At 41.8% G+C, this 24,485-nt stretch overlaps 1 protein-coding gene across 1 annotated transcript in view; it reads right to left on the reverse strand.

The window, feature by feature from the left end:
* Nucleotides 1–24,485, reverse strand: part of cdh5 (cadherin 5) — a 37,817-nt gene that overhangs the window by 5,227 nt on the left and 8,105 nt on the right. The window contains exons 2-12 of the mRNA XM_071911731.2: nt 15,894–16,109; nt 14,339–14,618; nt 13,410–13,532; nt 13,029–13,196; nt 12,218–12,399; nt 9,454–9,561; nt 8,195–8,337; nt 7,936–8,069; nt 7,119–7,228; nt 6,405–6,507; nt 1,074–1,204 (exon numbers count right to left, since the gene is read on the reverse strand). Coding sequence (XP_071767832.2) covers nt 1,074–1,204; nt 6,405–6,507; nt 7,119–7,228; nt 7,936–8,069; nt 8,195–8,337; nt 9,454–9,561; nt 12,218–12,399; nt 13,029–13,196; nt 13,410–13,532; nt 14,339–14,618; nt 15,894–16,106 — 1,695 coding nt within the window. The 5' untranslated portion in view covers nt 16,107–16,109. The remainder of the gene's footprint in view (nt 1–1,073; nt 1,205–6,404; nt 6,508–7,118; nt 7,229–7,935; nt 8,070–8,194; nt 8,338–9,453; nt 9,562–12,217; nt 12,400–13,028; nt 13,197–13,409; nt 13,533–14,338; nt 14,619–15,893; nt 16,110–24,485) is intronic.

Below are 24,485 nucleotides of genomic sequence, written 5' to 3' on the forward strand. Positions count from 1 at the left end.
TTTTGCCAACAAGTCTCGTCCATGTAGCCGGTGCCCAATGCAGCCTCATGTCCCAGCAGCCATAGAACTCCATTGTATTAAAAAAACGATTAAAAACACGTCACAGAGTCATGCTGTTGCTCTGGGCAACATATTTCATCATCACGATGCACCGGGCCGGCCGACTTTTTCCTCAAACAACTTAATAAGCCGGCTGTAAACACGTTTTCCATCTCAGGAAAGTAGTTCCGTAGCACTGAAAATAGTCCCCGGCGTAATGAAGAATTTGTTCCCATTTGAATTTGATTTGGTAATAACTACAACAGCCTGACTTTTCATGGTAACAGTTAGCGATTTTTAAAATTGAAACTATGTCTTTGTGAGCTGTATTTAAAGGTTTTTAGCTTACAATTGGAGCCACTGACTTCCGGGTTGACGGCTAAAAACGGTACGTGGGAAGTCAGAAAGTAACGGGAGTAGAGCAAACGCATTGTTGATTTTGTTATTTTCATAGGATTTGTTGACGGTAAGCAATGCATTAAAAAACACCAGCCTTATCCTTTAACAGAAAAGTGAAAGAGAAAAAAATGGCAAACATGGAAGGAAAAGACAAATATACATTTTCTGCTGTAAAACTGTAAAGCACTTGTGTTGCTCTCTTCTGTTGAGTGAGTCGACAAAAAAAATATTGCTTCCAACAGGAATGAAGATCTGCTTCTGAAGTCCTTTAGAAAAATTATTCATTGCAGTAAAATTGTGATGTGATTTGTAAAGATATCAGTCCTTGTAGGTTTCTGTTAACACAGATCTTTTTTTATGTAGTTTTTTTTATGTGCTTTTTTTAAACAGTGGTTGGTCCACATTTCAAGCTTCTGGTGATTTGTAAAAAGTAAAAAAAATATTCATTGTAAAATTGCAAATGAAAAACTATATATAGTCATTTATATCATATCATGCCATTTATATTTATCTTTGTCCAACTTCTACAACACAAATATCTTCTTGACCAAATACTATCAAGCAAACAGTACACCAATATAACACACACACACACACACACACACACACACACACACACACACACACACACATACCTTGATGGGGAGGCGGGTGAGGCTGCTCTTGGGGGGTCGTCCTCCATCGTTGATGCCCACCTCCAGGATGTAATCCCTGGGGTCGTCCAGGCTGAACGTCCCCTGCTTCACCCTGATGTCTGCTGTGCCGTCTGGAGCAGAAGAAGAAGAAGAGACAGATTTAGACAAAAAGACTATGAGCCATGATAAACAAAACAAAACAAAACAAAACAAAGCAAAGCAAAGCAAAACAAAGCAAACCAACGCAACACAACACAACACAACGCAAACAACACAACACAACACAACACAACACAACACAACACAACACAACACAACACAATGCAGAATAGAACAGAATAGAATAGAACAGAGCAGAATAGAATGGAACAGAGCAGAATAGAACAGAACAGAATATAACAGAACAGAATAGAACAGAACAGAACAGAACAGAACAGAATAGAACAGAACAGAACAGAACAGAATAGAACAGAACACAACAGAACAGAATAGAACAGAACAGAACAGAACAGAATAGAACAGAACACAACAGAACAGAATAGAACAGAACAGAATATAACAGAACCGAACAGAATAGAACAGAACAGAACAGAACAGAATAGAACAGAACACAACAGAACAGAATAGAATAGAACAGAACAGAACAGAACAGAACAGAATAGAACACAACAGAACAGAATAGAACAGAACAGAATATAACAGAACAGAACAGAATAGAACAGAACACAACAGAACAGAATAGAACACAACAGAACAGAACAGAATAGAACACAACAGAACAGAATAGAACAGAACAGAATATAACAGAACAGAACAGAATAGAACAGAACACAACAGAACAGAATAGAACAGAACAGAACAGAACAGAATAGAACAGAAACAGAACAGAACAGAATATAACAGAACACAACAGAACAGAATAGAACAGAACAGAACAGAACAGAACAGAATAGAACAGAACACAACAGAACAGAATAGAACAGAATAGAACAGAACACAACAGAACAGAATAGAACAGAACAGAACAGAACAGAACAGAACAGAACAGAACAGAATAGAATAGAACAGAACACAACAGAACAGAATAGAACAGAACACAACAGAACAGAATACAACAGAAACAGAACAGAACAATGTCTCCTCTGCGGACCGGACCAACAATAGTGTCATTAGTCAAATCTCCAGCAGGCAGCAGTTTCCTGCTGAGACGATGGGAAGAGCTTTTCTACACAATATCCTCTGCCTGAGGAATTCTCTGAATACAAAGGCAGGAAAGACTCTTGTGTACCGAAACATACCGAGACACAGCTGAGACTCACAAAGAGGCATGCAGGTCTGCTTCAAGAGCAAGCTGTACACTAAAACAATCTGGTGTGAGTACCCGTTTGATCATATATCAGGCCGATATTGGAAAATCAGACATTTGAAGGTCAATGTTGCCCAATGCCGATATGATGGAGGTGAGGATATGATTTTACTCAACAGCTTCAGTGGTGTCAGTCTGTAAAACCTGCAGTGAAACCTGTCTCACCTTGCCTTAAAGAGCTGCAAAGAGCTTTCCATGGAGAGTTTTAGTGTCACATGATGCTCTAAATGCTGTTTCAGAGACAACAACAAAACTCTGGGGGAAACACTCAATCCTCATAATCTTCTTGATATTTTGAGCATGAAAATTGACAAATTTGTAGATATTGCACATCAACACAAAAATATCTGTTGGCTACCAGCAGCTTCAATCCAAAAAAATGTGTTATCGTTATCGCTTTCAAAAACCCATACTGGTCGAACCCTAACTCATGCACATAGCACATGCACATGAGTATGATGTATGATGTATTACATCAGTCTCAGTAATTTCTCTGTAGACTGGAAACATTAAAATGGTCAAATTAAAATTTTCATCCGATATCAGAGGGTTCAATCCCGGTTAAACAAATCAAATACATTCAATCATAATGTATGTATTACGATTGTTATGCATCAAACACCACCTGCAAGGTCGCTTTAAGATTTTATGATATTCAGTATTGATAATAGATATATATAGATAGATAGATGTAATTCCAATTCCTTTCATTCATGAATTGCAGGTGTGTGTGAGAGGACACGGGTTCAGATAAGGCCTTAAGAGATGAGAGATTTTAATGCACATCTCCTCCAGTGTGAGCACTTTATTTTCTCTCCCCATCTCATTCTTCCTTTCTTTTCTGTCCATTACCTTTTGTGTTGTCTCCTGCTCTCTCTCTCTCTCTCTCCCTTTTCTCTCTCTCTCTCTCCATTGTGTCTGAATGTGTCTCTCTCTCTTGTTGTCTTTCTGTCTGTCTGTCTGTTGTTAATGCACTGTGGTTTCTGAGTTCCCGTGTATCTGCCTGGTCTAAACACAGAAACATGTCACTTTACTGTGCAGCTACACTGAGTGTGTGTGCGTGTGTGTGTGTGTGTGTGTGTGAGACCTGCGTGCCAAGTCAACAAACTCCTCTCCCAGCATGCAGCGCTGCCATCATCAACGCCACTCTCACCAGATTTTGTATGTCTCTCTGTGTGTGTTTCCAGATCCATAATGAAAGCCTGGTTGGTTTTTTTTTGCAAGTTTTAAAGAGCTTGTCGTCGATAAATATTTTAGAAGCTTCCCTGCCACTTTGCGGTTCTTGTTGTATGTACGAGGTGTGTGTGTGTGTGTTTGTGTGTGTATGTGTGTGTGTGTGTGTGTGTGTGTACAGTGTGTAAGCAGTGTGTGAGTGTGTTAAGTGTTGTGAAGGGCTGTCAGATGATTTGAGGGCCGGAGTCCTGAGCCACAGGGGAGAACAGTGGCTCCACACTGACAACCAGCACACTCATATACCTCCTCATCTCCTCTCCTTCTCTCCTCTCCTTTGCTGTCCTTTCCTCTCCTCTCCTTCCCTCTGTTCTCTCTTCACCTCTCCACTCCTCTCCTTTCTTTTTCTTTCCTCTCCTCTCATCTTGTCTCGTCTTCTCTCCTCTCCTCACCTCTGTTCTCCTCTCCTTTCTCCTCTCCTTTCCTACTCTTTTTCTCCTTTTCTCTTTTTCTCCCCTTTCCTCTTCCCTCCTCTCCTCTCCTCTCAAGTCATCTCCTCTCCTTCGCCTATTCTCTCCCCCCTTTCCTCTCCTCTCGTTCTCGCCTCTTTTTTCACCTCTCATCTTCTCCTTTTCTCCCCTCCTGTCTTTTCCTCTCCTTTCCTCACCACTCTTGTCCTCCTCTGCTTTCCTCTCATTTCCTCTCCTCTCTACTCATCTCCTTTCCTATCCTCCTTCCCTCTTCTCTCCTCTTTTCCTTTCCTCGTCTTTCCTATCCTCGTCTCGTCTCCTCTACTCTCATTATCTCGCCTCTGCTCTCACCTCCTCTCTTCTCGTCTCTTTTCTTTTCCTCCCCTTTCCTCGCCTCTCCGCTCATCTCCTTTCCTCTGTCCTCTTTTCTCCTCCTTTCATCCATTCTCCTCTCGTCTTTCCTCTTCTATCTTCCTTTCCTACCTTTCTCTCGTCTCTCTCCTCTAATCTCCTTTTCTTTTCTCCCTTCCTACTCTCCTATTCGCCTTTCCTTTCCTTTCCTTTCGTCCTCTTACCTGTCACCTTTTCTCTAAATCTTTCCTTCCTACCTTCTCTCTCCCCCTCCCTCTCTTTCCCCTTCTCTCTCCTTTCGCCTCCTCTTAACACTCCCTCTCTTTAATATTTCTCCTCTCCCTGCTCTCGACTTTAATCCTTGTCTCTTCCTCTTGCCTCCTTTTATCTTCTCTACCACCTCTGCCTCATCTGTCTTCCTTTTGCTCTCCTCTGCCCTCTCTTTTTTCCCCACCTCTCCTCTCCTCCATCCTTCTCTTCTCGTTTTCCATCCTTTCAACATGTCGACCCCTCCAGGCATGAGCGGAGAGGAACTTGGGGAGACGAGTTCATGCATTTTCTCTCGTCTTTCTTCAAGTATGTTTCTGATTCGAGTTAAACTTAAATTAAATAGTAACACTTTACCTAAATCTTTCATCTATTGAGTACCTGAGGCTTTCATCTATTGAGTCTTTTAATATTTGACTAGAACAGTTGATACCACTTTTCATCTATTGAGTCTTTTAATATTTGACTAGAACAGTTGATACCACTTTTCCCCAGGCTTTCATCTACTATAAGAGTATTTGTAACGGTCATATAATTGTCTTACTTCTGCCATTTAGGCTGGATTGCACCAACATGGTTAAAACTAAATAACATTGTAATGAGAGTTTTTTAAAACTGGGTTTAAAATGAGTTAATCCAGATTTAAAATTAATAAGAGCTGTGTTACACCCTAACCCTATGTCACAATTTAAATTTAACCCCATCTTAAAAAATCTAAGATTAATGATTTAAACCTACATTTTAATAATATCAACCAAGATTATATAATTGGTAGACAAAAAACAAGCAATCAAATGTGGCCATGTTGACAATATCCCTAACAAAAAATTGTATAGTCAAAAGGAGAAAAAAAAAGAAAAAAGCCTACTCACATGCTGTTAAATTTGAATTAACATTTTGTTAAAGTTGATCATCTTGCCAAACGCTGTGACTGTAACACTGCTCTGCTTTGCTGTTACTCGCTAAATAAGCTAGCTTGCTACAAACTATTAACTTCTCTTAACTTCACTTCAACTTCAGTTTCCCCAGCTGATTCACCCAGATGCTTCCTTGGAGGGCTACAAAATCGCTGCTAATTATACAATGCATGATAGTCCACATAGATGTGCTTTAGTTAACGTGTTACTAAATACTGTTTTTTGGACTGCCCCAAAGCCATTAGGGTACTGTACAGAAAAACAAAGCTGATTTATTAATCTCATTCATATCCCAAAACAATGAGTGGGAGTTACTGAGAGTTAATGAGTCTGAAATCGTTCCCCTTAGACTCTTACACCATGCAGTGTTTACTACATGATTTAGATGAAAAAAAAAGCATTGCACTGTGGGTGAAATGTTCCTTTGACATCCTCGGCTGTGATGAGTTTGGAGTATAGAGTCGTCTGTTAGTCTTCAGCTCCACCGAGCCGCTCGCTTTTCAGCGCCGGCTCCTTCTCATTATTTTCAATATTTGCTGTTGTACATTCCAGACAGCGCTTACAATCCCAGACAGGCACTCTAAATCCCCAGACTTGCCGTGCAAAACCAAAGCGTGCTTTTAGAAGTTGAAAATATTTAAACTTTTAGCAAAAGAGCGCTGTGCTTCAAATGGGGTTTTCAGTCGTTGCATGGCAACAAGTGCCGAGACCGGCGCTTCCCCCGAGCGCCGTTTAGAGCTACTAGCTGGGAAAGAAAGAAACAAGACGTGCTCGGTGCACACAGACTTACTCCTGTTGTCGGTGAGTGAGAAGTTGGCGTTCTGTTTGGTCAGGTAGAAACTGAAGAAAGGCTGCTGGTCGTCTTTATCGGTGGCTCTCACCGTCCCAATCACCTGAGGAGAGACGGGGTGAGATAAATAAATTTGTCCTGGGCACAAACTACCACTGCATCCAACACATCTCAAAACAAAGTTTGAAATGAGCACAAACTTTAAAACAGATTATGTGTTACAGAACAATATGAAGATTACGATCCTCCGCCATGAAAGGATTAGGGGACAATAACACGAATTGGACACACCAGTTTCACGTGTTCGTTATGTGAAAACGTTAACTAACAGTTATGCTTAGCTGGACAAGTGAAGCAACTTATGTTAAGGTTAAGGTTGGGCAACTAAAACAACTTGGCTGGGTTAGGGTTAGTCAAACTACTGCCTTTCTAGTCGTGTGTCCTCCATGTAAACCTTTCATGGTGTGGAATCACATTTCTCTCACTTTTCATGTATGCAGCACCTTATTTGCTTTTTAAGACATCGTGTTCATTTCACAAAATTTCATGAGACCAGGCTGACTATAGCACATATCACCTGATTGGTCTCCCAGGTCCTGACACAGACATTAGTGGGTTCTTAATAGCTTTTTAAAAAATATTACTTTCTTAAATAAACAGCAGTTGTATTACATTGTATCCTGTAGTCTTGATATCACAGATACTATGTCTTACCGTTCCAGCCATGTCGTTCTCACAGACAAAGATCTCATCCACAGCCAGTTCCGGCTCGTTGTCATTGACGTCCTGAACTAAAATGCTAACTTTGACAAACGACTGCAACCCTAAGGAGAAGGAGAACAGCACATGTTTAACTGCAGTGTAATGTAATGATATGTGCTTGTAGGGCATAGCTAATTGGATAGCACTGATACAAGTCTGGCTTCATCGCTGTCAGCACTCCCAAGTGTCACTTCTTATTATTTCATGTCTGCTGACAATGGAGACAGTCACATTGCTTAAGTTGGCAATATTGGCCCAATGTAGCACTGATATTACAGTGGTTCTCAACCTTTTTGGCTTGTGACCCCTTAAAATGAAGCAACACCTACTCATGACCCCCATCACAGGCTGCACATGCAGAGAGGTGAACAGTTCAAATGAAGTTGATTAATTATCAGAGGAGGCTGACAAGCTGAAAACTATTCAGTATTTCACGAGAAAAAAGAAAGAAATAGAGAAAAATCTAAAAAAAAAAAATAGACATGATAATACATTTGTATAGTAGAAATCTGTTTTTTTCCTATCCCATAAATAATCTCTAGACCTCCCAAAATGATCTTGCGACCCTCAGGGGGATCTCGACCCCCAGATTGAGAACCACTGCGATATAGCACCAAAACGATATATTTGTTTAGTTACAATCATATCAACTTCATGTGTGTAAAAGTGAGAGTAGTATATGAAGATACTAACTAGAGAGAGGTTTGTGTTGTGGTGTGTGTGTGTGTGTGTGTGTGTGTGTGTGTGTGTGTGTGTGTGTGTGGCGTACCACTCGGCTCCTCCTGTGCCTTGACTTGGAACATGTGTGTGGCCTCCAGCTCTCTGTCCAGCTTCCTCAGAGTGGACAGCTGACCGGTGACCGGGTTGATACCGATGGGACAGTCCTTATCTTCGATGGAATACCTGGAGAGAGAGAGAGAGAGAGAGGGAGAGAGAGAGAGAGAGAGAGAGAGGGAGAGAGATCATTATAACAGCAACAGCTATGTAGGGTTACACAGTCCTGGTTGGGTGTGTGTACAGCATCTTACCTTATGCTCTTGTTGGCTCTGTCTGGATCTCTGGCGGTGACCATTCCTATGTTGCTCACCATGGCTTCCTCCATCACATTGAAACTGTAGATGGGCTTGGAGAAGACCGGCGGCTCGTCCACATCGATCACCCTGATGTTCACCTGTCAATTTCATTCATTTAAAACAATTGATACAGAATTTTAATGTGTGATATGTAGAGCTGCAACGATTAATCGATTAGTTGTCAACTATTAAATTAATCGGCAGCTATTTTGATAATCGATTAATCGGTTTGAGTACTTTTTTAAGAAAAATAAGTCAAAATTCTCTGATTCCAGCTTCTTAAATGTGAATATTTTCTGGTTTCTTTACTCCTCTATGACAGTAAACTGAATATCTTTGGGTTGTGGACAAAACAAGACATTTGAGGACGTCATTTTGGGCTCTGGGAAACACTGATCGACATTTTTCACCATTTTCTGACATTTTATAGACCAAACAGCTAATCGATTAATTGAGAAAATAAATGACAGATTAATCGACAATGAAAATAATCGTTAGTTGCAGCCCTAGTGATATGCACATATTTTCTCCACATTTCTCAAATCTAGATGATCTCCTGCTTCACGCTCGCCCAGTTACATGTGTTCACAACTGGGAGCTGCCCAGTACAACCAGTCTGGTGCAGCTGACCACTGAGCTGTATATGTGGAGGGAGAATAGCATTACCAGCTCTCCAGTTTCCAATTTACACTCCAATCAACTGCCTTCCCCTCTCCTCATCCCTCTTATCCTCCTTTCCTTTCCTCTCACCTCCTTTCCTATCCTCGTCTCTTCCCCTCTCTTTTCCTCTCATTATCTCGCCGCTGTTCTCACCTCCTCTCATCTTCTCTCAAATCTTTTCCTCTCCCTTTTCCTCATATTCTCCCCTTTCCTCTCCTCTCCTCTCCTCTCGTTTCTTCTCCTTTCCTTCCCCATTCCTCACCCCTGGTTTGAGTCCCAGAATCTGTGGACTCAAACCAGAGACTTTTCAATCACAATTTTTCCTCTCTAACTTTGAAATGATTTTTTTTTCAAACAAGCCTCTCAGATCATCTGAAATCACTGGTTTACAAGGCAGAATGAGAGTAACGTTTGTTTCCTTCCCATTGAAACAGACACTGCTGTACATCTGATCCCCCTGATACTCAGCTGAACCTCATTTTCTCTTGGACAAAAAAGCTTTGAATGGGATGATGAGGCTTTAAGACCACTGTCCTGTCTGCTGCAGTGTGTACCTGGGCTTTGGTGACAGCGCTGTCCTTGTTGTCAGCGGGAAACTGCAGGTTGTTCTCTCGCACATGAACTGTGAAACTGTAGCTGCTCCTCGTCTCATAGTCCAGAGCCTGGGGATCACAGAGAGAGGGCCATTCAATTAAAACAGGTCAAACAGCAGCACAACATTAGACTGAACATTAAACATGACTTCTTCTCAACCAGCGTCTCATCATTGAGACAGTGGCTGTTTAAATGAGATTTCTGTTCCCATCGACAATCCATAATCAAAACATGGTGATTTTGGTTAGTTTAGCAAGCAGCTAGCAGACTATGGGACACCTCATTAACTATGCATAAGGACGACCACTTCATTAATTATGCATACAATCAGTGAATCAGAGCATTCAGGTATCGGTGAGAATAACTCAACCAGGAAGTAGACTGGATTTCTAAAACTGTAATTTTACATTAAGAGGCCCTTTGTTCAACATTACCATGAGATTGAGGAATGTGATTTTCATTGCACTGAATCTACAGTAACCTGTAAGGCCCTGTTATACCTGCCAGTAACATGCGTCTCGTCTCCAGTTTGTGTCTAGATCTGATGTAGCTGGGTTATATTTACACCTGGCATTAAAATGCATCTCCAGTAAACACACTGAAATCTGATTTTCTCTTTCCCTCGCATGTCTCTTCCTCTATTTACGGCCTTTAAAATTGACAGTAAATAGGCCTACTAATCTTGTTGTAATATCCTGACAGTCCATTTTTGACAAGGATGTTACTATCTGAGCTGTCTGCCTCCTGTCTGATTTGTTTCCTGGTTGGATTTGCACAAAAAAGGTTATTTCCGTTTACGTAACTCCTATATGTGGCTTGGAGATGCGTTGCATTTACACTTTGTTGTTAATGTGACCAAATGTGTTTCTGACCAACTCCGGAGGTGGTTTGGATGATCGGATCTTCAGTGCATCTTGGACGTATTTACACCTGAATTTTCTGAATTTTAAACCCTGAAGAAGGTCTGCTTGACCGAAAGCTTGGTTTAATAAAGAAACTCGCATGGACCTAAGTGTGCATAAGTTTTGCTCTTCCACTTTGATGTTTTTTGGCCTGTAGCACCTTAGCAAAAGATAGCGGTGGAGTGTGCGGTGATCTTCCTACTGAATTTTAAACCTAAAACACCTGCCTCCCTCCGATATTAAACGGGTTACTGCATGGAAACATTTAACTTCTTGCACTGTTGGTTTTCGCCGTCTGCGCACACTCAGACTCACACTGCGTAATGGATACATTTTCATGTCAACAAAAACATGGGAGCGAGCAGTACTTACTGTTACTTTTGCTACTGGGATTATGATTTCTTTCCCCCGTATTAGGGGAAACCTACTGTGCAGTAAAATACTTTTTGCTGGCGGACTGTTTGATCTGCGGGTGGGACACCACAGGTAGACAGGAATATTCTGTTAACTGGTTTATTCATGGCAACAGGGAGGGAGACTCAGTCGCAGGGTATCAAAGGCATGTGTAAACAGCTTAACAAAAATAAGACCTTCACCGGAGTGTGGCCGATAGCCGGCTTACTCTGTGCATGTAAACACAGCCAATGAGGAAGATGAGAGGGACTGCAGAGTGGAGGGGAGACGTGAGAGAGAAGATTGAGGTGCGATCTGATCCCAGGCCAGCATGGGTTCATGTGGTTCCACAGCTCGTTTCATTAGTTATACGTCTCAGTGATTTCAGCTCTCTGATGTCCTAAATACTTTATCTGAGGAGCACAATCCAGCAAAGTAAATCAGAGAGGCCCTGCTTGAGCTCTTGCAGGTCTGAATATCTCTTTTAACCAGGAGGAGGATTCTCATTTGGCTGACAAGTCTGCAGCTTCATGTAGGACTCTCGGGTTGATTTTCTGTTATAATTGGTGGATATATTGTCTTCAATGTGTAATAAAGGTGTTGTGGGACCAAGCAAAACGTTTGAAAATGCATTGCTGTCAAAAATACTATGATCTTTCTAGGGTTGCAGGGATATTGTGAGAGCGCTGTGTCTCTGATCCGAACACTCCTTACTCGAGGTTGTTTGTAATGTCTGTGATACAGGAATTTAAGCTTATACTACTATTGCACTCGCTGTAAGCTGCTCAGGATAAGAGCATCACTTAAATGCCTGGAATGCAAAATGAATGTCTAACCTCAGCTCATTGTAGTAACTGTTTGAGCATGAGGATCGCGAGGCTGGAACAATAAAGTACATAGAAAGTACACTTGGCTGAAGATGGTGTAAGCCTGAATGCCACGTTCATGTCAAGTAGGACTTGTGGGAATACAATATCTCCCACTTGGCTTCATGAATTGAGGAATTGTGTGTATCACAGAGATTTCACTGATGTCAGCAGTCCAAGGTGATCCAAATGATCAGTTATATTCACACTAATACAATAATAATACTTGACTTACAAAAAGCAAGTAATACCTGCTGAAGTTTAAGGTTGGTTTTAAACTTAAAAAAACTTTTACTGATGCAGTAATAAAAGTTTTTTTGAAGAGCATCCATCTGCCTCCAAGAGCAGCTGAATTTTTTTTCCTTTCTAGTTATTTCTTGTTCATGCACCTTGTTTTAAGGATGAAGTTGCACCAGTTTTTTTCTCTTGATTTTAAATTCAGAAATAAAAATAATTTGGGATGTGGGCGTTCCAACGAGTAAAACACGTGAACACTTCAACGAAACGTCGTCCCGTTCTTCTGCTTCTTCCGAAATGACGTGAACGCGGCATGCGCCTCCTACCTGTTTGAGCATGAGGTTGCCGTCCTTGTTGGGGCTGCGTTCGACATCAAAGATGTTGTTAAACGGCGGTGTGACGGTGAAGACCGGGTCTTTGTTCTGAATCTGATCTCTGTCCTCCAACTCCAGACTGCCGATCTTCTCATTCAGCTTGTGGTCCTCTGGAACCAGCAGCTCATATGTCTCTGTGGACAGAAAACACACAGGAGGTGTAAAAAAATATTGTATTTGCAGAACAAAAGAGAACCAAATAAAGAGGCTAAGAGCTTGAAGGAGGAGAAGGAGTTGTACTTTTATGTCAGAAATAATTTCTTAAGAGAAGCCTTCAGCTTTTTGTAAAATTTTGAAATGACACTCTTCATGTACAAATCACTACTGTAACTATAATTAAGATTACAGGAGAAATTCCTCTGTTGCAAGTCTGCTGAAAGAGGCCATATTGTTCAGTGGTGATGTTAGCAGAGCCCCAACTGGCCTATGCATTGATATCATGCAAGCCTAAATATTAATTAAAGTGGTAATCCTGTAAATCCTCTCTTCTCTATCCTGTTGATGAAGTTTGAGTTTCTGTAGGCGGCGCTCTTTTCTTTGTCTGTTCAGCCATGGTGGGTATCGCTGCTCATGCTAACTACCCAGTTCTTCTTCTATTGATTCTAAACAAACCGCTTCCTATGATATTAAGACCTACCAGACATTTATTTAGAACAGCAAATGTAAAAGCTTTCATGAACTGGGTATAGGTTGAATCACCATACGCAATAGAGAGTAGCAAAACAGATGGTGTTATGTATTGTGTAAGTAGTCTAGTCCTTACTTTTGGTGAAAGAGGCCATGTTGTCATTGGTGTCGGTGATGGTGATGGTGACAGAGGTGGTGGCTGTGCTGCCAGAAGCTATGCCTCTGGTGTCCTGAGCCTGAACCACCACCACATACTGACTCCTGGTCTCACGATCCAGAGAGTCCAACTTGGAGCTGATCATACCTGGGGAGAGAGAGAGAGAGAGCAAGAGAGAGAGAGAGAGAGAGGTTGAGGTTGTTACATTACCGTAAAATCAGCTTGTACATTTGTCCTACAGCTCCCCTAAAAGTACTTGTTAGCATAGAATTGACCACAAAAACCAATATTGCTGCAAGACAGCTATTTCCAATCCCACATCACACATTCAGCACGTTAAAGCTCGGTGGACCAGCCTACCTGTGAAGCTGTCGATCTCGAAGGTCGAACGGTCTCCATGTTGGGTCAAAGTGTACCTGAGCTCTCCGTTAGCTGTGGTGGGGTCGTCAGCGTCAGTGGCCCTCACCTCAACCACTTTAGTTCCTGGATAAAGAGGATATATGAAAAAAAATATCAATATGATATCATGCTGCATCATATAGCAGTAATATCCAAGAAGTTAGGTGTTTGTTACCATAATTATGTGTATAACACTGATTCAATACAAATTGCAGCACCAAAACATTAAAGAATGCCCTCCTGGATATTATATTAATGCTTTTATACAATGATTATCAACATGTGTACTGACTGAAGAGTTTTCTCCAAAGTAGGATGAATAAATAATAATAAGACAAACTCACAGCAGTTAGTATAGCACCCAATAAACTAAAGTATGGCTAGCGGTGCATTGTGGGAATTATCAGTATGGTTGGAACACTTCTTTGACCAATTAAACTGCTTGGCTAAAATTACCTGGTACATAACATATCTTGTATCATACTGCATAGTACTGCACCATACCACGCCACAGTTAATGGGATCATATCATACTGTATCCTACCCTATCATGGCGTATTGCAGCGAATCGTATCGTATCGTATTATGTTATTTAACTATATCAACTTGGAGTAATGTTAGCTCATTCATTCATTTGATAAGAAACATTGGGAAGTGTTGAGGCTTTGCTGATTTCAATGGCACAACTCTTTTTTTCATTTCATTTTTCCATGATGGATCTACTGTAGGTTGTAGGTAAAATGGAAATGTCATTGTTTAAACTCCCTTGTCTCCTCTCCTCTCCTTTCTATATTCCATCATATGACAAAAAAAACAACTTGCCTTCGAAACTAGCATCAACTTCCGAGGGTCTTTTTCAAATCATTTTTTGACAGAGTAACCCTACTCACCTATCTTGGACCTCTCCATGATGGATCCGTTGAACGTCCCGGGGAAGACGGGGCTGTTGTCGTTGATATCTGTCACCTGGACGACAAAGTCTCCAGCATCCTCTATCAGCTTGTTGTTCCCATCGTACATCATGGCAGTCAGATGGTACATGCTCTTCTCCTCTCTGTCCAGAGACTTGGTGACAAACAGGTCTCCTTTGTGATCCACAGTGAAGATGGAGTTAGCACCCTCACCTTCTATTTTAAACCTCTTCACCTCCACTTTCTGGTTCGACTTCAGCTGTGAAAGAGAAAGCAGGATTGACTATGTTAGAGATTTTTTCACTTTCAACATCCAGACTTCCCCAGCCGGTGTGAGGACTCAAATCAGCAACCTTCCAGCAATAATCAATCAAATCACTCAAATATTCTTCAAAGAGCTGGTTAGCAACAAGTTAGCACACTAGATTCCTCTTGCATGACAACATCAAATTGAATGTAAAGTGGCAAAAAATACATGTTTGCCTTCCCCTTCAGATTGGCATGGCAAGAAGGGCATACTGCCTGTTCAGACTACACTGTAGAAGATTGGCCAAGGAAGTAGTAAAAAAAAATGCAGGAAGTATACAAGGAAGCAGTTTTAAAAAAAATATGTTCAGCTCCCTATTCCGCTCACACCAATTGGTCCAATTGCTCTAATGAGGTTTTCTTGGGAGTTTTTCCATTGACAGTCTGAGGTTGGGGTGTGTCGTTTTCATTTGCTGCTTCATAATGTGGTCGTTGTGAAGCCCTTTAGGATTGTACCTGTAATTAAGGGATATACAAATAAACCTGACTTGACTTGGTCCAGCTTCCCTTGCACCATTTGGTGCCTTCAAACACTGCACCAAAGAAGACCAACCAAGACCAGTATACTGCACCACACTACACTGAATATGCAAAATATTAGGGACAACTTCCGGATGTTGAGTTTGCACAATCCACATCTCAATTGTCTCAAAGCTTAAAAATGCTTCTCTCTGCTTCTCTTTATCTACATCTCCTCCTTTGTGATTGTTCAACCCCCTGGAGTCTCAGTTATTGTATACGATAACAAACAACCCATTGTCATATTTTCATAAATTATTTACTTGCATGACTAACAAACAGAGAAATGCTCTATTTGTTGACAATTTCTTTGTTGACATGAACATTTCTGTGAATTTCTAAATCTGTTGTCTCTGTTTCTTTGTCTCCAGAGTTTCTGAGTTGCTATATAGTCTCTTAAACTGAATTTATGATAAGATACACTTTTTGCACTGAATAAGTGGATATCAGCACTAAGGGGGTAACAGTAGTTTTTAAGTGTTAAACAATTGCCAATTTCAATGTATACCAAAATTACAAAAATGGGCTTAGACCACAGAAGGTTTTAATAAGGGAAATCAATAAGGGATAATCTGGATTCACCTCATCAGTGTATTTCATGAAAAGAGTAAGTGTCCCTAATATTTTGTACAATCAGTGTATTTTCTGGAAGACCCTGGATGAAAGCAAGGCAACTACTAGGTCAGACCAGGTGCTGACGATACCCTACCTGTCCTATCTTGTAGGGGCTGGGTGCGGGTTTCTCCTCTTCCACATACAGAGAGTTCCAGATCCAGTCTCTCTTCTGCCTGGACAGGACGGGGTACGACTCCTTCCTCACCACCTCGGCAGGAAGGCCAGAGTCTTCGCTCTCTGCCGGTGTGACGGCGAGAGAGGCGGCCAAGGCCATGAGCCCCATCGTCCACAGCTGAAGCCAAGCCATCGTCTAGGATAGGAGAGAGGGGAGAAGAGAGGAAGGAGACAGGGGAGAGTGAGAGAAGAAGAGATGAGGGGGGGGGAGGAGAGGGGAGAAAGAGAATAAGAGAGGGAAGAGAAGAAAAAGAGGGGAGAGGGGGGAAAGAGAGAGGTAAAAGAGAATGAATGAGAGGGTGAGAGAGAGGAAGAAGAGATGTGGGGAAGGGAGGGAGCAGAGACGAATAAGAGGGGAGAGAAAATGAGAGAGGAGAGACAGAGAGAGAGAGGGAAAGAGAGGGGAGAGAAGGCAGAGATGGGAGAGAGGGGAAAGAGTGATAAAAGAGGGGATGGAAGAGACAGAAAAAGAAATGGTGAGAGAAGAGAGAGGCGAGAGGAAGAAGAGATGAGAAAGGAGAGAACAGAGAGGAGAGAGAGATGGAAGGAAGAAAGATGAGAGAGAGGAATAAAGAGGAAAGATGTGATGGAGGGGTAAGAGATGGAAAAAGAAAGGGTGAGAGAAGAGAGAAGTGAGAGAGGAAGAAGAGATGACAAGGGAGAGAGCAGAGAGGAATAAGAGGGGAGAGAAAATGAGAGAGGAGAGAAAGAATGAGAGAGGGAAGAGAGGGGGAAAGGAAAGAGGTAAAAGAGAGGGGATAGAGCGGTAAGAGACAGGAAAGAGAAAGAATCAGAGGGTGCCAGAGAAAAGATGAGAAGGGAGAGAGCAGAGAGGAATAAGAGAGGAGAGAAAATTAGAGAGGAGAGAGAGAGAGAGAGAGAGAGAGGGAAGAGGAGAAGGGAGAAAGAATAAGAGAGGGAAGAGAAGTCAGAGATGGGAAAGAGAGAGGTAAAAGAGAGGGGATGGAGGGGTAAGAGACGGAAAAAGAAAGGGTGAGAGAAGAGAGATGAGAAGAAGAGATGAGAAGGGAGAGAGCAGAGAGAGAGAGAGAGAGAGGAGAGAGACAGAGGGAGATGGAGGGAGGATGAGAGAGAGAGAGACAGAGAGAGAGGAAAAGAGGGGAAAGAGAGGTGATGGAGGGGTAAGAGACGGAAAAAGAAAGGGTGAGAGAAGAGAGAAGCGAGAGAGGAAGAAGAGATGACAAGGGAGAGAGCCGAGAGGAATAAGAGGGGAGAGAATATGAGAGAGGGAAGAGAGGGGGGGAAAGGAAAGAGGTAAAAGAGAGGGGATAGAGCGGTAAGAGATGGGAAAGAGAAAGAATCAGAGGGTGCCAGAGAAAAGATGAGAAGGGAGAGAGCAGAGAGGAATAAGAGAGGAGAGAAAATGAGAGAGGAGAGAAAGAATGAGAGAGGGAAGAGAGGGGGGAAAGGAAAGAGGTAAAAGAGAGGGGATAGAGCGGTAAGAGACAGGAAAGAGAAAGAATCAGAGGGTGCCAGAGAAAAGATGAGAAGGGAGAGAGCAGAGAGGAATAAGAGAGGAGAGAAAATTAGAGAGGAGAGAGAGAGAGAGAGAGAGAGGGGGAAGAGGAGAAGGGAGAAAGAATAAGAGAGGGAAGAGAAGGCAGAGATGGGAAAGAGAGAGGTAAAAGAGAGGGGATGGAGGGGTAAGAGACGGAAAAAGAAAGGGTGAGAGAAGAGAGATGAGAAGAAGAGATGAGAAGGGAGAGAGCAGAGAGAGAGAGAGAGGAGAGAGACAGAGGGAGATGGAGGGAGGATGAGAGAGAGAGGAAAAGAGGGGAAAGAGAGGTGATGGAGGGGTAAGAGACGGAAAAAGAAAGGGTGAGAGAAGAGAGAAGCGAGAGAGGAAGAAGAGATGACAAGGGAGAGAGCCGAGAGGAATAAGAGGGGAGAGAAAATGAGAGAGGGAAGAGAGGGGGGGAAAGGAAAGAGGTAAAAGAGAGGGGATAGAGCGGTAAGAGACAGGAAAGAGAAAGAATCAGAGGGTGCCAGAGAAAAGATGAGAAGGGAGAGAGCAGAGAGGAATAAGAGAGGAGAGAAAATGAGAGAGGAGAGAAAGAATGAGAGAGGGAAGAGAGGGGGGAAAGGAAAGAGGTAAAAGAGAGGGGATAGAGCGGTAAGAGACGGGAAAGAGAAAGAATCAGAGGGTGCCAGAGAAAAGATGAGAAGGGAGAGAGCAGAGAGGAATAAGAGAGGAGAGAAAATTAGAGAGGAGAGAGAGAGAGAGAGAGAGAGGGGGAAGAGGAGAAGGGAGAAAGAATAAGAGAGGGAAGAGAAGGCAGAGATGGGAAAGAGAGAGGTAAAAGAGAGGGGATGGAGGGGTAAGAGACGGAAAAAGAAAGGGTGAGAGAAGAGAGATGAGAAGAAGAGATGAGAAGGGAGAGAGCAGAGAGAGAGAGAGAGGAGAGAGACAGAGGGAGATGGAGGGAGGATGAGAGAGAGAGGAAAAGAGGGGAAAGAGAGGTGATGGAGGGGTAAGAGACGGAAAAAGAAAGGGTGAGAGAAGAGAGAAGCGAGAGAGGAAGAAGAGATGACAAGGGAGAGAGCCGAGAGGAATAAGAGGGGAGAGAAAATGAGAGAGGGAAGAGAGGGGGGGAAAGGAAAGAGGTAAAAGAGAGGGGATAGAGCGGTAAGAGACAGGAAAGAGAAAGAATCAGAGGGTGCCAGAGAAAAGATGAGAAGGGAGAGAGCAGAGAGGAATAAGAGAGGAGAGAAAATGAGAGAGGAGAGAGAGAGAAAGAGAGAGTGAGAGAGGGAAAGGAAGAGAGAGCAGATCACATTAAAACCACTTATCAGCCGAGGACAGGCGGCTTGCCTGTGCCAGGCTGAGAGACTCAGACTGAAGGCCAAGGACTCTCCGTCCCTCAGTTGACTGCCGAGCCTGAGGTCTAGCTATCGTTTAGGACCAGGACTCTTAAACCTTTTCAGCCTGGGACCCCAATGAAACATTCAGCCTCTCATCCTGGGACCCGGCCTGAGAGCGTATCGCTACCCCGGGCCGTGTGGGGATCTATTAAACATAGACCCGCGACCCATTTTAGGTCCTGACCCATTGATGTAGCATGAGAGAGAGAGAGAGAGAGAGAGAGAAAGAGAGAGAGAAGTTGACATTAAAACCACTTAGGATGTCTGTCTTTATCAGCCACTAGAAAGGCCATTTTGCATAAAGGGACCGTTTGACATTTTGAATTTTTGATTGCCATTTTCTTTTTTTCTTTTTCTTCTTTTTTTATAAGACTCATCACATTGTGGAAAAAAGTTTCTCTGCTGGCTCTTTCGTTAAGCAAGAAATGGCTTGGTATGGCGTATAGCAATTCCTCATTCAAACCAATGTGTTGGTGGCAGGTAGACAGCAGATGTTCCAGTGTTAATATGTTTTCATTGGACTTATATAAACACTGGCATGTCTTAATTTTATACTTGCACTGATGATTTTGCTGTGAGACAATGAGAAGAGGAGATCGAGAGGGTATTGTTGTGATTAGAGGCCGTCCTTCAATCGGACGACAAGCATCCGCCCTGCTGTGTCCTCGAGCAAGACACTGAATCTGTTCTGTAGCTGACCCTGACCTCTGACCTCCCTGGAGGAGTGTGTGTGTGTGTGTGTGTGTGTGTGTGGGGGGGGGGGGGGGGGGGGGGGGGGGGGTTCCCTATGGGCATCAAAACAATAAACTATCACATCAAGAAGAGAGAGTGAGGGAGTTTGGGCATCGAGCCTGAGAAACAAAAATTAGAGGAATCTCTCATTAAAGGATGTTGTCATGTCTCTTCAGCAGACCTCTGGCAGAATCCATGGCAACGATCACGAAATCTCTCCTGGATATGTGGACAGATGATATCATGCCAAACGTGATATTTCAGGTGATATCTGAGACACAGCTGATCCGCTTTTGATGGCTTTTGGCACTGTGTTCTGAGGCCAGTTGCATAAAGATACACCTAGTCTTAGACTTAAATCAGACTCAGCATGAGGATGGTTTCTCTAGGAAATCACAGTCGCTCCACTACTTCCTGTTGTAAATCTCTAATGGGTTGTTTCTGTCTCTAAAGACTCGCTCTCTTCTTCAGGCTCTTTCCAAAAACCAAAGATTTGCCATCTTGTGTGAAATAGCTATAGTATTTAAACTCCCCACTCTAACAGTTACCGACTCGTTGCCATAGCCACAAAATTCTTAAATCAAGCTTAGCCCGGGGGGAGGGGCTAACTTTCCTACCTCAAAGACAGTCTTGATTAAACTAGTCTAACCTGAGAATCTAAGACCAATGGTGTTCAAATTACACCGATTGGCCTAATGAGGCCGCTGTACTTAAAAGTAAAAATTTAAAACCCAAACATGATGTCTCAAACACCGCTGGTCTGATTTTGATGAAACTTGAAGAAATGATGCATTTTGGCACTGTGTTCTGGCATTTAAAAACATTACACTGATTGGCCTGATGGTGGTGCTTCAATTAAAGTCAAATTTCAAACTTTGAAAGGCCATAACTCCTACACCGTAAGTCTGATTGACACACAACCTGCTACACAAATCCAGCTGTCATTACAAATTACACTGATTGGCCTAAAAAGCACTGTAATTAAAGGTCAAAATTTTAAACCCAAATGTGATATTTCAGACACCACTGGTCCAATTTTGACAAAACTTGGGGATGCTGCATGTTGACGCTGTGTTCTTTCAGTTGAAAACATTATTGATGGAGGTGTTAAAGTTAGTTTCAAACACAAAATGAAAGTCCCTTATTCCTGCATAATAAGTCTGATTATTGACTCTGATTAATGACTCTGGTGTCATTGTATCTGCATATATTGTCGTTTTATATGCAAATACAGTATATGAATGTATGTGTCTTAGCGTGGTATGGTCGAATACAGTGTTTTTTAAAGAATTCACATGTTATTACCATTCCTTATGATCAGTCGCTTATTTGCGAACTTGTACAATCTCTTCTTAAAGCCAAAGACAAGAAAACAAAGTCAGTAAAATGTACTGCAACGCTGTCAGGATTGTACAGCATGGAGCTGCCCTATGGAAAATGAATGAGAGACTGATTTTGTGGACATATCATTTTATGTTTTAGCGTTTGCTTTCAAATAAAATTCCCTGGTATCGTCTCAGTCACCTTTACAATCTTTACCTATTCACTTTCTTTGAAGCTGTACGTTGATGTGGTGTGTAATGTGACACAGAGAAATCTGATATATATTCACTTTCTTGATTCTAGTGATGAGAGACAGTAATAAATATTCGCTGTTACAGACCAAACTGTCCTAAGGCGGGGGGATAAAACTCCTATGAAATTTGAAATTCAGTGGCGTTACCATTTAAAATTTAAACTAAACTGGCAGCTAATCTGATTTACGGCTTTTTATTGATTATGAGTTAGAAGTTGTTTCAGCGTCTTGCATCATTTGTCCCAGCCTGCAAGCCATTAGCGCACTATTTAACCAAAATATAAATGTAAAAGGCACACAAACACCAGGATTCTAGTTAAGTTTAGCTTTTCCTCCCTCTCTCTCTGTCTGTCTGTCTCTCTGTCTGTCTGTCTCTCTGTCTCTCTGTCTGTCTGTCTGTCTGTCTGTCTGTCTCTCTGTCTCTCTGTCTGTCTGTCTGTCTCTCTGTCTGTCTGTCTGTCTGTCTGTCTCTCTGTCTGTCTGTCTCTCTGTCTCTCTGTCTGTCTGTCTGTCTCTCTGTCTGTCTGTCTGTCTGTCTGTCTGTCTCCCCCATCGCCTGTCTCTCCCCGCCAGGCTCTATCTAATAAAGCAGAAATGCCAGGAAAATAATCTTCAAAACATTTTAGCCCGTGCGCTCTGCGCTGCAGCAGATATCTCACCACAGCCCCGCGCCGTCCCAGCAGACAGATTAGTGCATCTTATTGTCTTGCAGCCATTAGCAGCAGAGAGAGCGAGAGAGAGATTAGGATGAGGGGATTAAAGCGGCACAAAGTCTTCTCCCTCTAATGGCCTAATCTGGTATTCTGCTGACCCTCCCTGACCTCTTCACACGGCTCCCCGCAAATCAGCTCAAACAAAGACCCAACAATGTTTTTTTGGCCTTCGTTTCACATCCTTTTGTTTTGGTATTATTTTCCCCTCTTGTATTTTTTTAGGCTTTGTTGTATTTCCTTTATATTAAATTAATTAAACTAAATTAATTAAATGTACAGTACATAAAGTACATTGTCCTTTAGTATATTTGACTATGGAGTTCTGAATGGGAGTGTAAGAGACTGCAGATAGAAGGTGTGTGCAGGAATTTGAGGCCAATATCTGCCACTGGTTTTCTGTTGCTGAATCCCCACAGCCTGGTAATAAACGGCAACTAAACTAAACAGAGGTAATAAAGTGTTTTTTATTCTTTTTTACGAATACCTTAATCTCACGTCCCACTGACCTCCTCTGACCTCAACACATCATTCTCACCAAATCATCTCCACGGTATTGTTTGGCCTCCACTATGCATCCCTCTGTTTTTCATCTTCCTCCTATTATAATATTTACATTTTCATTGTTTCATAGCAATAATAATTGCAGCAAGTCTGCCTGGTAATATTGGTTTGTCCCATTCTGTCACTGTTTTTCAGACCCTTCTTAAAACTTATTTTTACTTCCTTCCTTTTAATTGCAATTGATTTCTTTGTTGTATTTTGTTTTCATGCCTGTATGTATGCCTTCTACTGACTGTGTGTGTGTGTGTGTGTGTGTGTGTGTGTGTGTGTTTGCTCTTTTTATCTGCTCTTCTGTGTTATAGATGTGTATGTGTGTGTATATTTCTGTATCTCTGTAAAGCACCTTGGTACATTCTTATTCAATATGTTGTTTTGTAAAGCACTTTGATACAAACATTGCTTTGTTTTTAAAGCGCTGTATAAATAAACTTAAACTTATTTCCCCAGCATATACTAAATTAACTCAATGTACTTATGACATTTCTCTCTCCTTCTCTCTCTCTCATCTTTCTCTCTTTCTACTATATGATACATGAAGCCTCAGAAATATGAGTTTAAATGCAACAGGTTGGTGCAACTTGAAAGAGTTTAGATTGAAAATGTCAGAGATTTGATGAGAGCGACACAAAAACGAGAGGTAAAGAGGTGAGGAAGGCAGAGAGCCAGGAACACAGGATACTCCAATATAAATGAATTGGAGTTGTGCGTGCCAAAAGCTAAAATCGTAAAACTCAATAAATAAATAAATAAAGCCATGATGAATCACATCCTGGAAAGAACTGTTTTGTGAGAGTTTAATCTTTCTCTAATGACCTCGCCTCCGAAAATCACCTTGAACACCCAACAAACACCGACATTTTTAATGGCCGTTTCATGCATTTGTGTGTGTATGTGTGTGTGTGTGTGTGTGTGTGCTTATCCAGCTGTAATGTCCTCTTGTTATGTAGGCTACACTTTTTTTTGTACAGGCTAAGTACAACAAATACGACTAAAATGACCTGAAATGAACTGAGCTGAGCTGAGCAGAAACGCAGTGAACTGAACTGAAATCTGCTTTACATAGTTTGAAGCAAGGATATTTAAACCAAATCTCAAACAATTCATGATATACTGTAGTTTTAATACTCCATTATTCATTATTATTTCAAATTATTTAGAAATTATGAAAGGAGAGATGAGAGGAAAACACTTTTGCTTGCTAATGGAGATTTCAAAAACTAACTAACTAAGCTAACATATTTTTTAGTTTAGTTTAGTTGACTTTAGTTATTGAACAATTCTTAAAACACGTTAGAAACACATGTTAAAAATAGTTAGAAAGTTATACAGTAACTGAGTGTTTGTGGTTGTCCTTCCTTCCCACCTCCTCTACAACACAGATAATCTAACAGCAGCTTGTCTTTACACATTCGTTTCACACTGAGAGACGGCTACTGCTCAACACCAAACATGATATTTCCTGTCAGCGTCTTGCCGTCTCTCCTCTCTTCACCCTGCGGGGGATTCACGGTGCGTCGGCCCGGATCCTGCAGAAACAACACAACCGAACCTGCTACGTTCTCCAGCTGTGGCTTCCAGAACAGAGCCGAGGACCTACAGTACGACCGGTATGAGCATGGAATGGAAATAAGTGTGACTGTTGTGTTTTTTTTTTTAAATATTGAGATACGTGCAAGTTTTTAACATGTGATTTAAGCAGCAGCCTGATCTCATGAAATTTTGTAAAATGAGCATGATGTCTTAAAATGTCTTAAAATGTCTTAAAATGCAAATACAATGCAAATTCGAATAGTGAGAGAAATACGTTTCTCCACCTAAGGATTACAAGGATGACTAGAAACAGGCAGTTGTCTATTTTTAAGCAAAGTTTTATTTGCCTAAATCTAACCCTAACCTTAAGCAAAGTTTTAGTTGTCTAACCTTAAGCCTAACATTAACTTAGGTTTTTTAGTTGCATAAAGCTAACCTTTTCATGTGACAAATGTGAAAATGGTGTGGCCAATTAGAAAATCTGAAAATCTAGGCCTAATAAAGAGATAAAACATAT

Source organism: Centroberyx gerrardi, chromosome 15 (assembly GCF_048128805.1).
Source record: "Centroberyx gerrardi isolate f3 chromosome 15, fCenGer3.hap1.cur.20231027, whole genome shotgun sequence".
NCBI classification, from domain to species: domain Eukaryota; kingdom Metazoa; phylum Chordata; class Actinopteri; order Beryciformes; family Berycidae; genus Centroberyx; species Centroberyx gerrardi.